Source organism: Equus quagga, chromosome 7 (genome assembly GCF_021613505.1).
Source record: "Equus quagga isolate Etosha38 chromosome 7, UCLA_HA_Equagga_1.0, whole genome shotgun sequence".
In the NCBI taxonomy this organism is placed as follows: domain Eukaryota; kingdom Metazoa; phylum Chordata; class Mammalia; order Perissodactyla; family Equidae; genus Equus; species Equus quagga.
This window is the reverse complement of record NC_060273.1, coordinates 70716704-70730642: the sequence shown is the minus strand read 5'-3', so window position 1 is coordinate 70730642 and position 13939 is coordinate 70716704. Positions and strand designations below refer to the sequence as shown.

The window sequence follows — 13939 nt, the reverse complement described above, 5'->3', positions numbered from 1 at the left end:
TTGAGGTCCTATTTAAAAAAGGAAAGAAAAGTGTTAGGCACAGTACCTAGTGTGTAAGAAGTGTTCAATAAATGTTCGCTGTCATTCTTGGATGTCTTTATTATTATCTGCATTAGCCATATCCCCCTAGCCAGACACCTTGGTGTCTGCCCCAGGCTGTTGGTGAGATGGGTCCAAACTCAAACTGCTCAGGTGCAGAAAGCCCAGTGCCATCTAGGCCTCAGACCGGGTGCCCATCCTCTGACTGGACGTCAGTGGGGAAGGGTCATGAGGCGCCCACTACTGGCTCCAGTAAGCTTTAGGGGTCGGGAACCTCTGTTAGAAGGAGAAGGCCAGGTATGATGCAGCGATCAAAAGCTTAGGCCCTAGAGTTAGGTCTCGGTTTGAATCTTGGTTCTGCCAGCTGTGTGCCTTTAGACAAATGACTGTGACTCTCTGAGCCTCGCTTGGTTTGTGTGTAAAACAGAAGGTAAAAACGGTACCTACCTCACGGGGTCATTGTGAGGATTAAATGAAGTAATCCGTGCAAAATGCCTAGCACAACATCTGGAACATCACTTAAGGGCTCAAACCTGCTCCCTGCTTTTATCATCGGGTCTCCCAGACCACTCCCGGGACTGCTGCTGTTTCCCAGGCCTTTGGGGAAGAGATGGTGCAGACTGCTGGAAACGGAAACAGCTGCCATCTTGCGTGTGGGGGTGAGCGTGTGTGTCCGTGTGTATGTCGCAGTTTTCCACTTCCTCCTGGACCCATTTCCTTTGTGAGCTAAATGGGGAGGAATCTGCAGACAAAGGAACAATTCTGGGAGAGCCCAGTCCCACAGCCAAAAGTGACTTCCTCACCCCCTCCTGTCTGGAAATGTCTTGGTGCGGGAGCGACGGCTTCCCTGGGCTGAGAAACAGAGAGCCCGAACGAGGGCTTTGCTGGCAGATGACAGGACCTGAGCAGAGCTGCTGCTGGAAAGGCCATTGAGATTCAGGGCTTCCCTGGCCTGACTCCTGGGAAGTGAGTCCCCCAGAAACGACCCCACGACCTTCCCCACTGACCTTCAACCCCCCTGACCTCTTGCCTCCCTGTCTTCCTGAAATAACAGGAGATCAGAGAATCGTGCTACCTTCCCATCCCTAATAGTAATCCCCACAGTTTACAAACCCTTTCCTAGCCCTTTCCCATTTCCCCTTCACACCTGCATGGGGATTGTAAACTCCTCCTTCCAGAAGAGGAAGATGACACTCAGAGGGGTTAAGGACTTACCCCAGTTTCCACACTAGTAAGTGGGAGGAGTTAGAATCCAAACCAGAGCCTCTGATACCAAATCCCAAACCTTGCACTCTTCACCACCTCCCTCCCTCAGGATTCTGTGTTTCTGTCCCATGGAGTCAGACTTGTACTGTTCTCTTCAGCATAGAGGATATTCAGCTTCCTGCGAGAGCCATAATTAACATATGCACAAGCCTTCTAAGGTGACCTTGCCAGCCCTTGCTCTCCCTCACAGGGGCTATATTTAACTTCTGGAGCGCAGTCAACACCAAGACATTGGCTTTGCAGCTGGGGTTTCTTTGCTGTTCCTTTTCCATTCTTTTCCAGCCAGTGTGCACCCTGGTCTTCCCTGTACTCTCTGGGACAACAGGAAATGCTTGTTTTAGTGCTCAACAATGCAAGTCCCACCAGTGCCGTCCCCTCTGACGCTCTGCCCACTGTTTGCCCTTCACTTGGGCTCAGAGAGAAGGGCTGGTAAATTCAGAGGAAGGAAGTGAGATGTCCACATGCGCCCAGGTGGGGAGATCTCCAGCAACCAGAAGAGCACGTGGGCAGGGTTAGGACACATTTCTACACCCATGAAATGGAGGGGCAAGTCTGCCGGCCTCCCCTGTGTAGCTGGTGGCCTCTCTGCAGAGTTAACCCGGAGCGGGACATAGACAGAAGCAGCGTCCTGAAGGAGCACTGGAGGAGGCATCGCTGAGTAGCCCCCCAGAAGTCTCCCCACTCTGCAATCCTCAGTTCCCACAGCTGTAACATGGGGCTAACCCACCTTATCATAAGAATTAGGTCGTGTAAATAATGCATGTAAATCTCTTGCAACAGGGTATGACTTCTATAAAAGTAATAGAAGAATGATATAAACAGCTAACATTTATTGAGTGCTTACTACATACCAGACACAGTTCTAGGCACATTCTCACGTGTTAGGGCCATCCCCACTGAAGAGCTGCATCTGCTCATAGGTTACCGATGATGTCCTTGAAGCACTGGGTGGGTGTGTAAGTGTCCCAAAGGTGAACAGCTAGGAAACGGGGAAACAGGACTTGAACTCAAGTGGTTTGAGTTGCTCAGTGTATGTTAGTTGTCATTATTTCCCAATTTATATGTTAGGATTAAAATCCCAACTACGACGTGTGCTTCCGTTGGCAGCGATATTCACGCAAGGGATATATGTTCAACCAAATAGCATTTGGGGAGCCCAGCCCAGGGAGAAATTGGGCTTCTGCGTCCTTTTGTTCCCAAGGGCTTCTTGTGACCTGTTTTTTCTTTTTTTCAAGCATGTTTTTACTATGCTGAGCCACTTTGAGGACAGACATGGTTTTAAAATTACATTCACGGGACCGGCCTGGTGGTGCAGTGGTTAAGTGCGCACGTTCCGCTTCTCGGCGGCCTGGGGTTCGCCAGTTCAGATCCCGGGTGCAGACATGGCACCACTTGGCAAAAAGCCATGCTGTGGTAGGCGTCCCACGTATATGGTGGAGGAAGATGGGCACAGATGTTAGCTCAGGGCCAGTCTTCCTCAGCAAAAAGGGGAGGATTGGCAGTAGTTAGCTCAGGGCTAATCTTCCTCAAAAAAAAAAACCACGTTCACTGGCTGCTGGACTTCATCAACTCTTAAGAAAAGTTTATTCAAGAATTCATTCGTTCCATAAATGCTTACACACTGATTTACTCTGTAAAGTAAGCAAAAGCTGGTGCTATTCCTGCCCTCATGGAGTTCAGGCTCAAGGGGGGCAACTGACGTTAATCAATGAAATACATAAGTACACTTGTCCCCCCTTGTCTGCGGGGGTTACGTTCCCAAGACCCCCAGTGGATGCCTGAAACCACAGATCATCTCAAGCCCTATAGATGTTATGTTTTCTCCTAACTAACAGGCTAATGGGTGGGTAGCTGTATATACAGCGTGGATACACTGGACAAAGGGATGATTCACGTCCCCGGTGGGACGGAGCAGGATGGCACGAGATTTCATCACCCTACTTGGAACACGTGCAATTTAAAACTTAGGAATTATTTATTTATGGAATTTTCAATTTAATGTTTTAGGACTGAGATTGGCCACGGGTAACTGGAACCGTGGATAAGGGGGGACGACTTGTAAATATAACATTTCACCATGAGAAGTACCACAAGGAGAGTGGTGTGATTTCACTTAGGTGGGGAGTGTGGAGGACCAGAGAGAAAATTGATCTTAGTCTTAGCTGGGTATTCACCAGGAACAATAAGCACTTGGTGGTCTAATCTTAGATATATTTTTAAATAGCCTTCTAATTTTATTTGGCAAACTTTCTTGCATCCCAGAGAACAATTATCACCCATCTTGGGTTTCTGTGCCCGTCTGTCCCACTCAGCGAAAGATTAAAGACTTGTAAACAATGATTAGACCGTTTCTTCCTGTGTTTTTTTCCTCATTGGAATTCTCTGTACCTCCCTAAGGCTCAGCTAAACCAAACAAGATCAATGAAATGTATTCATCGTTCTAAATAAACTTTAGACATGAAAGACAGCCCTGTCTTGATGCCCTGGTCTACCCTCGGAAAGCAGAGATGACTTAGACCAGGAGTGAAGATGGGAGGGGGCAGGTTGGTGAGTGACATCTTTCCTGACTGGGGAGGTGAGGACAGGATGTCAGGGTTGCATTACTGCCCCTCCAACTGGAAGATGTTGTCCCTTCACCTAGCGTAGAAAGGGTCCTTGGGATGTGAGCCCGAGGGGAAGGGGCTCCACGGCCTCCTACAGCCTTAAGCACTCCAAGCTCAAGCTCGGTGTCAAGCCTGGAGCCATGAACAGTCTGCGTGGTGGGGCTTGCAGAGTCCCATGACATCCTCTTGCCCCCAGATACCCCCCTCCCTTGTGCCTGCCACACACCTGAGGCTGCCGGGAGGTCACAGGAGTGAACGGGCACCTGTTGAGTGCTCTGAGCGCCATACGAGTTACTTCCTTTCATCTTCACAATGACCATGTGAAGCGGCTACTGTTACTACTCACTCTGTTTGCAGATAAAGAACTGAAAGTTTAGCAAAGTTAAGAAATTTCCCCCGGGGCCCACTGCTGGGAAGGCGGCAGAGCTGGGAGGGGGCCCAGATGTGCACGGCCTGTGCTCTGGCCTGTGCTCTTAGCCGCTCTTCTGTGATTCCTCTAAGCGTCAGCTCTGTGTGAATCTAACACTAGATACTTCTATTTTCAGTTGGTTGTGTGACCGTAACTAAGCCAAATAACCTCTTTGACCTTCGCTTTCCACATCTTTAAAATGAAAAATTTAGACTAGGTCATCAAAATATCACGTTCGTTGAATAAATGCTCGTTGGACATCCACTATGACTGAGACCTAGTCCCCATCCTCACAGCCCTTGTTACAACATCTCTAGCAAATCTGTCGCTCGATACCATCCATCAATACGGTGGAGTCTGCATGGTTCTGGGGAGTATTAGGAAGTAGCAACAACAACAGCCTAGGAGGCTGGGCTCCTATTATTCTCATTTCACAGATGAGAAAACCACGGCTCAGAATTCTCTAACATGCCCATCTTTGTACAGCTCAGAATTTGCAGCACAAGAATTCCAATTCGCACAGGTCTGACCCCAAAGCCCTCAGCGTTGCTCTTCTAAGCAAGACTCCACGCTCCAGCTAGTAACAATCTTCTGTAAGGGCTCCTGTTCCCACCTGACTCTCAGTTGTTTCAGAAAGCCAGGTCTAATGATAATTTTTTAAGGAATGAGGGAAGTCTTCCCAGGTTCCTTATATTCACAGACATGCCGTGTAGTGTGTGTTTTCTGGTGGAGTATTTTTCAAAGCTTGAACCTTAGAATCACCGGGAGTACTTAAAAATGCAGATTCTTGGGGCGGGTCTCGTGGCGTAGTGGTCAGGTTGGCGCTCTCTGCTTTGGCGGCCCGGGGTTCATGGGTTCAGATCCAGAGCGCGGACCTAGCACCGCTCATCAAGGCACGCTGTGGCAGCGTCCCGCATACTATAGAGGAAGAGAGGCACAGGTGTTAGCTCAGGGCCAATCTTCCTCACACACACACATAAAAAATGCAGATTCCTGGGTCCCAGTACAGGACCTACTGAGTCAGACTCTGGATAGGAGGTCTGGGAATCTGCATTTCTGACAACCCCCTGGGAGAGTCTGACTGCCAAAATTTGAGGCTGCTGTCCTGGGGGTATGTATGAGCCTTGGCAGATCCGTTTGTCGTGTGCATCATACGCATGTGATTTCTCTCCAAATTAAATTCTCTGATGGTTTAAACCCCTGTGGTTTAAATTCTAAGGCGTCAAAGATGAAGCTGCCATCAAAGGCACTTCTGTATTCAGTGCACCTGAAAGCTGGCTTAGGGGGAGTTCTGTACTGCCCTTGAAGAGCCGAGCGCTGGCTGAAAGCTCCCCCACATCCATGAGGTATGAGACTCCGTCTGGGATGAGGTATCGCTAAGTCAGGTGTACGCTTTGAGTCACTTGTTTTTCTTCTATGAGATCTTCATAGTTAGGGCTCTGAAGTTCAATGGGTCCAGGGGAGAGAGGCCCACTGAGCAGGAATTTCAGCCCCACAATAAGGATTTCCCACCCACCCAGTGAGGGGACACCCAGGCCAGGAGCCCCAGTGAAGACATAGCCCAGAGCCCTCGGCAGAAGAGCTGTGAGGGGCTGCGCACCTCCTCGCTGCCCTGGCCTGGCCTCTGCTGCTCAGGAACAGGGGTGCAAGCTGTGAAGTCACATAGACTTGAGCTCAAGGCCTGGCCTTGCTGCTTGCTGACTGGGTGGCCTCACTTCTCAGAGCCTCCATTTCCTCCCTTGTAGGGCTCGGATAGCAACACCGGCTACCTCTTGTGAGGTTTATGAGGATGAAATGAGATGAGGCGTGCTAACCGCCCAGTATCCAGTAACTGCTCAGCTCTAGGGAGCCCGTTCATGACCTGCAAGCTGAGCTTCCCCCTTGGCTCACACTTCTCTGCCAAACCCACTTTAAAAACTATGTGACTGTCCCTCTGCCACCTGCTACCTGCCACTTCCTTCCAGGCTGCAGAAGCCAACCGCCACCCGGACTGGGCAGCTTGGCTGTCCCCATCTGCTGCTCCCAGATTTACTCGGTTCCCTCCTTTGCTGTGTTTGGACTTTTGTGATCACGGTTAGATGAAAAGTCATGGTCTCTGTTAGGAATCCCATCCAGGACCAAGGATAAAGACAAAAGGTGTTACAAAGTTTGGGTACTATAGCTCCTGTCTTTAAATGCAGAGAACTCACTCCAAACCTACTTGTTAGAAACAATTGTAACAAACCTTAAATTAGAAGCCCGAGAGCTTTTATAAGCAGGAATGCTGCCACACATAGGCACTAGGCACTTGCTGATAGTAGCAAAAAGAAATCTTTGGAAGCTTACAGTAAAAAAAAGAAAGAGAGACAGAAAGGGAGGGAGGGGGAGGGGAGAGGGAGGTTGTGGAGGAAGGGGCAGACCAAGGGACTTAGGAAATCGGAAAAGGTTTAGCAATCTGAGGTCATTCATTGAAGGATAGCAATTCTCAGAAAGGTGTGGTTGGGATGGAGAATGCCTTGGGGAGTCCCCATGATGCTCTCAGGGGGTCCGCAAGGTTAAAACTACTTTTATATAGTCCCAAGACCTTAAAGGCCTTTTTTGCTCTCGTCCTCTCACCTGTGTACAGTGGAGTTTTCCAGAGGTTACATGACATGCGTTGACATGGTAGCGCTGAAGACTAATGGGATGCGCACCTGTGTATTCTTGTGTTTTAAAATCTTCTTCGTCTTAATTGTTAATACAGTCAATGTTGATAGATATAACCCACATAAAACAAAAGCTCTTTGGGGTTCTCAATAATTTTTAAAAGTATAAAGGAGTCCTGAGGCCACAAAGTTTCAGAATCGCTGGTAGTAGGATGAAGAAACAGCCACTGCACCCCGTAGCCTTGAAGTTCCTGCGTGATAGCAGAGCAGTGTCGTGGATTTTCTCATGTGGACCACGGCTGCGGGCCACAGAGAAGCTCCCATGGTGCCGTGCCTGCCTGGGGTATTTACCATGGCCTCCCTGGCAAGTCGTTATGTGCGTGCGTGTGTGCATGTGTGTGTGTGTGTCTGTGTGTGTGTGTGAGTGAGAGAGAGAGAGAATATGCCCACAGCCACAGTATCTTATTCACTTCCTATTTCCCCCAAGTTGCACATAATTAGTGCTCAGTAAATATTCTGGGTTAACTGACTGTTGGTATGCCTGTTGGTGCCAGAGAGGTTTGCGATTCCATTTGAAAAGATTTCCTTCACCACAGCTAGAATTTGGCTACAAGGATTTAAATGATGTCCTACTTCAGAGAGGGAAACCTCCCCATCCAGAGCCCTCGCTCATGTGGCCTGGCCACAGCACGAGCCCTGGAGGCAGCGCGGCCTGCGGGCACCTTTCACTTGGGCTCTGAGGGGAGTGGCGCCCCCTGGAGGTGTGCAACTCAGGAGCTCTAGGAATCACACAGACTCGGAATCAACCTGGCTCCTCCTCTTTCAAGCTGTGAGATGGGCCCTTAGCTTCCCTCAGCCTCAGCGTCATCTTCTGGAGCACAAGTATCCCCCTAGGACCTACTCACAGATGTGCTGTGGGGACCAGATGAGACATTGAGAGGAAAGCCCAGTGCCCTGAGGCAGAGAGAGCTCGCAAGGGGGTAGCTGTCAGTTTTCAGCCTTTAGCTCATTTCCAACAAATTTGAGGTGGTGATAGAATGCCACAGACAAACTGCAACACCACATTTTTCCAACAAGTGCCACTATCTACACGTAAGATTTCTATTTTTAAAAAAGTCCTGGCGTGGTCATCTTTTCATTCCCTCTCTCTTCAAATACATACGGAGCACCCACACCGAGTGGGCCCCAGACTAGATGCCAAGGAAGCTGAGATTCATAGTAAGTTCTGTGCTTCCCAGAGCCTCACAGCCTGCTGAGGGAGACAGACTCTCAGAGAGACCCGCCCAGCACACGTCAGCGTGGTAAATGCTGTAACGGCAGTAACAGCTGACTGGGGGTGAGCGTTTACTGAGTCTGGGGCAGGGCACTTTTCATGCCTGGTATAACTGATCCTCACAGCAACCATAAGAAGCAGGGGCTGTTATTACACCCCTCCCCTCTACAGAGGAGGAAACTGAGTCACAGGTTAAGTAACTTGCCAAAAGTCCCACAGCGAATGAATGATGGAGCCTGAACCTGAAGCCAGGTGGTCTGGCTCTGGGGCCGGTTCTCTTACACACAGTGTTATAGCCCCTTTTACCCATTGAGACCCAGTAGCTACAAGTCGGAGTCTCACGGCTTCCTCGGGGGGCCCGGGGTGGGCAGAAGCACGTGGAGTTGGGAGTCAGGAGACTGGAGCTGACCTCCTGGCTCTTCTGCTTGCCTCTGTGTGACTTCAAGCAAGTTACTTACCTTCTCTGAACCTTACTTTCTTCATCTAAAAAGTAGGAGTGATCATGGGACCTATCTTAAAACTTGTTGGGAGGATCGTGTAAAATACTGCAAGGCACTCTGGTGTCATGTATAGAGTATAGAGTAAGGTTAGACGTATAGAGTAAGGGAACCAGGTCCAGTCAAGGCTCTGCTGGCTGTGTGACCCTGGAGGTTATTTACCCTCTCTGAGCCTTCGTTTCTGCCTCCATATAATGGAAATAATAAAAGGCTTAATATGAGATTTAGAAGAGACAGTAAGTATGAAAGGGCTTTTACTGTTAAGCACAAATGATTGGCAAGTTACAAACAGGACAGTGCTACCACTGTCATGAGGCTGGTCTTCAGCTGTAAGGCAAACCAAGTCCCAAGTTGCTGCTCAGGACAGGGAGACATGGATGACATCATGCTCTTGGCACGCTCCAGTCTTTAAAGGACTCTGTGCTCTAGGATTTTGCAACTCCGTGGGGTCTCAACCAGCAGCAGCAGCAGCAGCTGCTGGCCCCTCCTCAGCAGCTGGGAGCCTGTTAGCAATGCAGCATCTCAGGTCCCACCCCAAGCCTCCTGAGTCAGAATTTGGGTTTTGACAAGCTCACTGGGTAGTTCCTGTTAGCTCAAGTTGGAGAAGCACTGCTGTAGTGTGGAGAGAAAGAACGGCCACCTCACCGTAGACTTCGGCCTGAGCTGGGGAGGGTTAATGTTTAGTTTGGCTCCCACCAAGGCGCCGGAAACAGAAGCTTCCAGAGATTGAAGCATATGAACTGGTGGGACAGCAGGGCTTCCTTCCTGCCTGTGTCCTGGACGGCTGGAGGCTCCCGCCTGGGACCTGCACCGAGCCTCGAGCTGCAGCGAGGAAGGACCCCGGGCCTGTAAAGCAGAGGTCAGGCTGGGACAAAGGGAGGCCTGGGTGCCTCCGCTCAGGGCAGCCTGGGCTCAGAGCTTCCAGGGTGAGCCCGGAAGCTTCAATCCTCAGGCCAAGGACGTAAGAGGTCTGAGGTAGAGTGGGGAGGCCCGGAGTAATGTCGTGGCTAACTGAACAGGGCTCTCCTGAGGGAGGCTGGGTGGCTGGCCCTGGGACAGCTGTGCGAGGGCCTCTGAGGTCTCCCTTTGTACCCGGGCCTGCCCTCTGGCCCTGCTTCCCTGGCCTCCAGTGGGAGGGGGCGGGGCTGGGATCCTGGACACAGGGCCCTGACCGTGCTCCATCGGCCTCCCGCCTCAGTGCTGGAGCAGCTGCTCCCTGAGCTCACAGGGCTGCTCAGCCTCCTGGACCACGAGTACCTCAGCGATACCACCCTGGAGAAGAAGATGGCCGTGGCCTCCATCCTGCAGAGCCTGCAGCCCCTCCCAGGTCAGCCATCAGCGTTCTCCCCAGAGCTCCTCAAGAACCTTTCGTAACTCCCTAGGGCCTGCCGGCAGCAGAACAACTGAGCCTCATAGTGTAGCATTCGGGGTTTTCATGGTCTGACCCAATGTCCTCATCCACTTCAGCCCTCTGTGCTCATTGGACTCCTCCATCCTCAGCCTGCTACAAACGCACACACACGCACCACACATACGTACACACCACATACTACACTCCCACATACAACACACAGAGAACACATCACATATGTAACAAACACGTATCACATGTGACCCCAAACACACACAACATGCTGTCACACCCAGCACACGCTCATATACATACCACACTCCCACATGCAACATACTCACACAGAACACGTTGTCACATACACCTCACATACGTAACAAACATGTATCACATGTGACCCCAAATACAACGAGCTCTCACACCGAGCACACACTTACATACACACCGCACACCACCCTCCCACACACGTTCTCACATTCCCCTCACATGCATAGCACAACCATAACAAATGTATGCTACCCATGACACACACAACATACTCTCACCAACTGCATGCTCTGACCTATACCTCACATGCATAACACACATCACACACGACACAACATGCTCTCACATACAGCATGAACTCACATACACAGCACATATGACATGTAACACTGCTCTGACACACAACACACACTGACATACACATCGCATACACACAGTACACGTGCACACACAGTGAACACTCACATACAGTCTGACATACACCAGACAGACACACAGCACACGTAGCACAGACACATCCTACACTCCTACACACAGACCCACACTTGCACACACCCCCGTCTTTGTGAGTTGTACACCGGCCCCACATCTTTACTGGTGCCCCTCCTCTGCCCCCACAGCCTCTCTGCCTGTCTACTGAGCAGCAAGGCCCCCTCATCTGCTCCAGCCTTTTCTCTACACCCCAAGTCAGCCCATGAGATGATACATGTAAATCCAGGGACTCGTAAACCCTAAGGAGCTTCACCTGTGTTCTGCAGCGTTGGAGGGTCTGAGTGACGTGGTGGGAAGTCACCACTGGGGGACTCTGTGAGCCTCACTTCTCAGTGACAAAAGAGTTCGATGTCATCAGCTGCCCGCACAGGCCTGTGGGAGGATGAAAGGGACGGCAGTTTGGGACTGTGCTCCCCAGAGCCCCTGTCCCCTGGCCATTCCGGAGCAGCCCCTGTGAGCTGTTTTCTATACTGGGCTCTGGGCATCCTTTCACTTGGTGAGGGAGAGCGTCAGTAACAATGTGAAGATGAAAACAATGTTGGGAAACCAGGGGACGTTAAGACGTGCACATGCTTTGCAAACTGAATGCTGTGTCCTGTGTGGGAGAAAAGTCCAAGTGGGGCGGGGGGACCTGGCCCCTCCTCAGAGTCAGAAGCCGCGGGTCGCCTCCCCCTCACTGCTGGTGTGTTCTCCTCCTCCCTCACAGCAAAGGAAGTCTCCTATCTGTACGTGAACACAGCCGACCTCCACACTGGGCCCAGCTTCGTGGAGTCCCTCTTCGAAGAATTTGGTAAGCGACCGTCTGCTGACCTCAGTCTGTGGGAAGGTCCCCGGATTGGGCGGGGAGATACCTGCATAGGGGCCTGGCTCCAACATTACAGCATTGAGTCGCTTTGGGCAAGTCTCTTGGCCTCTCTGGGCCCTGCCAGGTCTGAAAATCTAGTCAAAATCTGTACGGTTATGGGAGATCATCCCCGAGATTTGAGGAAAGGGAGGGATGAAAGCGCAGCCCAGTGGGGTCTGGCCCCCAGGGTGTGGTCTCACCTGCTCCTCCATCATTGGTCGTGGCCGCCTGGAACCCTGGGTCGAGCCATCTGGCGGCCCAGTCTAGCAGTCTAGAAGATGGAGCTGTGATGGACCAGCAGTGACATCACGGGCGTGGGAGCAGCCGAGCCAGGCTGCATGCAGGGTGTATGCAATGCCTGCTCCGTCTTGAGGGAAGACGGCACTCTTCACCACGGGGGAAAGCTGTGGGTCAGGGAGAGAGTTTTAGGAGTTGATAGACACTGCAGGAAGACACCATGCTTTCATGACATAACCCTTGAAAATGATTTCATCTGATCCTCTCGAAAACCCTGGGAGGTAGACAAGGCGGGGATTATTGTGACCAGTTTCCAGATGAGAAGACCGAGTCTCGGGGTGAAGTCACTTGCTCAGGGTTACTAATGGAGGAGGTGGTAGAGGCCTTCCCACCCCAAATCCAGCCCTCTTCAGCTCTGTGCCACTTATCCTCTGCTTTCTTTACCTAATGGTCTGACCCTCCACAGACTGTGACCTGAGCGACCTTCGGGACATGCCAGAGGACGATGGGGAGCCCGGCAAAGGAGCCAGCCCTGAGCCAGCCAAGAGCCCGTCTCTGAGACATGTGAGTCATGGCCTGGCTTCCCACACCATCAGGCCCTCTGTCCCTCTGGAGGGGACAAGGGAAGCTCTCCCCCTGACCCTGGGGACCCTCCTGGTTGTACGGGATCCTGTTCTGTCTCCCATATGGTGGTTAAGGGCAGAAATAGTGCCAAGAGAACATTTCAGTGACTCATGACATGCTCAGTGTGCCCAGGCTGAGCAGGGATAATGTGATGAACTGACCCGTCCCTTCAGTCCCAAAGGATGTCCCCACCCCAGCCTGTGATTGTAGTAATACAGGCAGAGTGATGGGGAAAGCTCTGGACCAGGAGTTACGTAGCCTCTGCCTTCCTCCTTACCGCTGTGTGGCCTTAGGCAAATCACTTCCCGTCTCTGAGCCTGAGTTTTTCACCTACAAAATGGTTTGGATCATATCTAGGGTTCCCATCCTTGGGGCCATGGAATTAAGTCAGGGGGCCCATAATCACATCAAGCATTGTCTGTCAACCACATAATTCACTGTCCTCATCACCATGGATGGTCCCAATTGTTGACCACTTATTATGTCCTTTACGTGCTCACAGCAACTGAGTGAGGCTGGCAGTATTATTATCCCCACTTTACAGGTGAGGAAACTGAGGCTCAGAGAGAGTAAGTGACATGCCGATGTCCCACTGCTAGTATGTGACAGAGCTTAGCTGTAAAGCCGGGGCTCCCCAGCCCCAGAGCCTAGGCTCTTAGCCACTAGGTGATCCCACCTGGCTAAATAACGTCTCACGTTTACTTGTCCTGCTGTTCCTCGCGTGCGTGCAGATGGGGTTGCAGAGTATTGCAGAACTCACAGTAGCTTTCGATGATTCTGCGTGTGCTCAGTCTAAAGTGTAACTCCGTCTATGTGGCAGTCCACAAAACTGTCGGACATTACAGAGGAGCCCTGAGGCTTAAATAATTCGGGTAAGAAGTACAGGACCAAGCATGCTCTCCAGGGTTCCCAGCGGGGCCCTTCTGCAACTCACTCAGAAGTTAGGACTTCCCGTTCAGAGACCGCATGCTGCCTCAAGGAGCTCCCGCCTCCCTCTCCCCCTGCCTCCTTCCCCTCACTCTGCCTGCTCCCCTCCACTCTGCGGGCCTTCTTGGTCTCACCCCGCCTTTGTCCCCCTTCAGGCAGCCGACCTGCCTCCACCACTCCCCAACAGGCCTCCCCCCGAGGACTACTATGAGGAGGCCCTTCCCCTGGGGCCGGGCAAGGCCCCCGAGTACATCAGCTCCCACAGTAAGTTCTGGTCCCCTGGGGGTGGGGGCAAGGGGAGGAGGCGCCTCTCCTGAAGTGCCTGTTTCTCCTGCTGGGGCTGGAGCTCCCAGCCGGGCACCACCCAGCCATGCCCACTTCCTGAGGAGCAGCTGCCTGAGCACCTGACCTCCCTAGTGATGGCCTGGGTGGGCCAGTGGGCGTGGCCCTGGGGGTCAGGGGCTTGGGTTCTAGTCCCAGTTCTGT

The 13939-nt window shown here is 51.7% G+C and overlaps 1 protein-coding gene across 6 annotated transcripts in view; it reads left to right on the top strand.

Annotated features, from left to right (window-relative positions):
- AFAP1L1 (actin filament associated protein 1 like 1) overlaps positions 1 to 13939 on the top strand; it is a 59853-nt gene that overhangs the window by 15332 nt on the left and 30582 nt on the right. For 2 of the 6 annotated variants that reach the window (XM_046666081.1, XM_046666082.1), the window contains exons 2-5: positions 9910 to 10038; positions 11528 to 11611; positions 12369 to 12466; positions 13609 to 13717. In XM_046666081.1, coding sequence (XP_046522037.1) covers positions 9910 to 10038; positions 11528 to 11611; positions 12369 to 12466; positions 13609 to 13717 — 420 coding nt within the window. Of the gene's footprint in view, positions 1 to 6768; positions 9687 to 9909; positions 10039 to 10978; positions 11275 to 11527; positions 11612 to 12368; positions 12467 to 13608; positions 13718 to 13939 lie in introns of those variants that run through there. The other 4 variants (XM_046666083.1, XM_046666084.1, XM_046666086.1 and 1 more) reach the window with 4 other exon arrangements.